The following is a 2,149-nucleotide window of genomic DNA, read 5'->3' on the forward strand; positions in this document are numbered from 1 at the left end:
ATATGCAACTATTGAACTGACCAAAATACTTGTAATCTTTAATCTTGCAACACAAGAATGTTCAGTTAATTAGAATCCCTCTAGTTTGAAAATTACCTGATTCTAAATTTTGCTTACCTAATACGCATTTTAAAAGCAGAATTATTAGCACAGCCAAAGGTGGCACTCCGATGTAATAACCAAGGAAAGAGTACTACATCTTTAAATAAATTATTAAAAGTTGAAAAAGACAGAGAGAACGCGCTTTCCTCTGTCCACATATGTGTTGCCCAGATATATAAATATCAAGCCCTAATCCCAATTATCAGACAAACAAAGACTCTACGCCTTCAACAAATCGCAACCATGCTTTGTTCTACTCGTTATACTCACCTCTTGTTAGCCTCCATTCTCACAGCTCTAACTTTTCATTACCCCAAATCAAATGCCCAGCTCACCTCTACTTTCTATTCCACCGCTTGCCCCAACGTCTCCTCCATTGTCACTAGTGCAGTTCGGCAGGCTCTCCAGTCTGATTCTCGTATAGGCGCTAGCCTCATTCGTCTCCATTTTCATGACTGCTTTGTCAATGTATGTGTATACCCCCGGCTGTTATTCAATTTACAGTACATATATGTGCTTCTTACTGATTAAAATCATCGTGCGTGTGCCATTTTCGTTAGGGATGTGACGGATCCATATTGTTGGACGTGGGTGGCAACATTACACAGAGCGAGAAAAATGCAGTGCCGAACAACAATTCAGCAAGGGGATTTGACGTCGTTGACAACATCAAGACGTCCCTCGAAACCTCATGCCCTGGTGTCGTTTCTTGTGCTGATATTCTTGCTCTTGCGGCCGAAGCTTCTGTGTCTTTGGTACAAATAGATTTACAGTAGTCTCCTTTTTATATGTTCTTTCTTGAAAATTAATCTACCTCCAAAGTCCAAAAGTAGAAAAGTGAATGTTACGATATTTGCAGTCAGGAGGTCCTACATGGACTGTTCTAGTTGGCAGGAGGGACGGCCTTGCAGCCAATCAAGCTGGTGCTAATACCTCTATCCCCAGTCCATTCGAAAGCCTCGCCAACATCACAAATAAGTTCTCTGCTGTCGGTTTGAACGCAAATGATGTGGTCGCACTGTCTGGTAATTCTTTTACTAGTCGATCTTATGATCTGTTCTCGGGCCTATTGTTCATGTCATCAACTTGTTGGTTCGTTTGACTAATTCTTTATAAACATGATGCGAATAGGTGCACATACTTTTGGTCGTGCCCAATGTCGATTCTTCATCAACCGACTGTACAACTTCAGTGGTACAGGCAGCCCCGATCCGACACTGAACACCACGTACCTGGCCACTCTGCAGCAAAATTGTCCACAGAATGGAAGCGGGACTACTCTGAACAACCTTGACCCGTCGACCCCGGACACGTTTGATAACAACTACTTCAAGAATCTTCTAACGAACCAGGGGCTTCTGCAATCGGATCAAGAGTTGTTTTCCACGAATGGGTCTTCTACAGTGTCCATTGTGAACAATTTTGCCGGCAATCAAACAGCTTTCTTTCAAGCGTTTGCTCAGTCAATGATAAACATGGGTAATATTAGCCCATTAACAGGAAGCCAGGGAGAAATCAGATCCAATTGCAGGAAAGTCAATGGAAGCTAAAAAGTGAGGACATGATTAGTTGCTTACCGTGCATGGCCTTGACCAATCTGGATGCGCGAAATGTTGCTGCCGACAACTTCAAATCATACCTAAACTAGTGTGGCTTTTTGTGGGAAACGTTAAGACTCCATATACCTACGCGTAATGGTTCACCGTTATAAATATGACTTTAGGCTGTTCTTCCCGCCTCGTGCCGTGATGTTGGGATTTAAATTTATTTTATTAATAAAAATTCATATAAAATTGTATGTGTTTTAATCATTGTCATGCATGGTTATTTGAGACGTTTTATTTTTCAAAAATTTTATAATAATAAATCACCCGTCAATGAGTCTCAGTTTAAAAGAAGAAAATGATTAAAATTAATTTTTGTCGCATAAATGATTCCAAGTTTAAAGATCGAAAAATTAATTGGAATAGAGGATTTTTTACCCACTAAGTGAATGATAAATTAAATCAAGATCTGTCCAATTAAATCTAATTGTTGGAATAAATTT

General features: G+C 40.0%; 1 protein-coding gene across 1 annotated transcript; it reads left to right on the plus strand.

The window, feature by feature from the left end:
* The first annotated feature begins 300 nt into the window (after window positions 1-300).
* LOC129306561 (peroxidase A2-like) lies at window positions 301-1,913 on the plus strand. Its single transcript, XM_054947228.1, has 4 exons — window positions 301-570; window positions 663-857; window positions 962-1,127; window positions 1,234-1,913. Exons 1-4 carry the CDS (start codon window positions 346-348, stop codon window positions 1,650-1,652), a joined length of 1,005 nt encoding a protein of 334 aa, XP_054803203.1. The 5' UTR covers window positions 301-345; the 3' UTR covers window positions 1,653-1,913.
* The last annotated feature ends 236 nt before the right edge of the window (window positions 1,914-2,149 follow it).

Source organism: Prosopis cineraria, unplaced genomic scaffold (genome assembly GCF_029017545.1).
Source record: "Prosopis cineraria cultivar Desert tree isolate PC_DT_omini unplaced genomic scaffold, ASM2901754v1 PC3, whole genome shotgun sequence".
NCBI lineage: Eukaryota > Viridiplantae > Streptophyta > Magnoliopsida > Fabales > Fabaceae > Prosopis > Prosopis cineraria.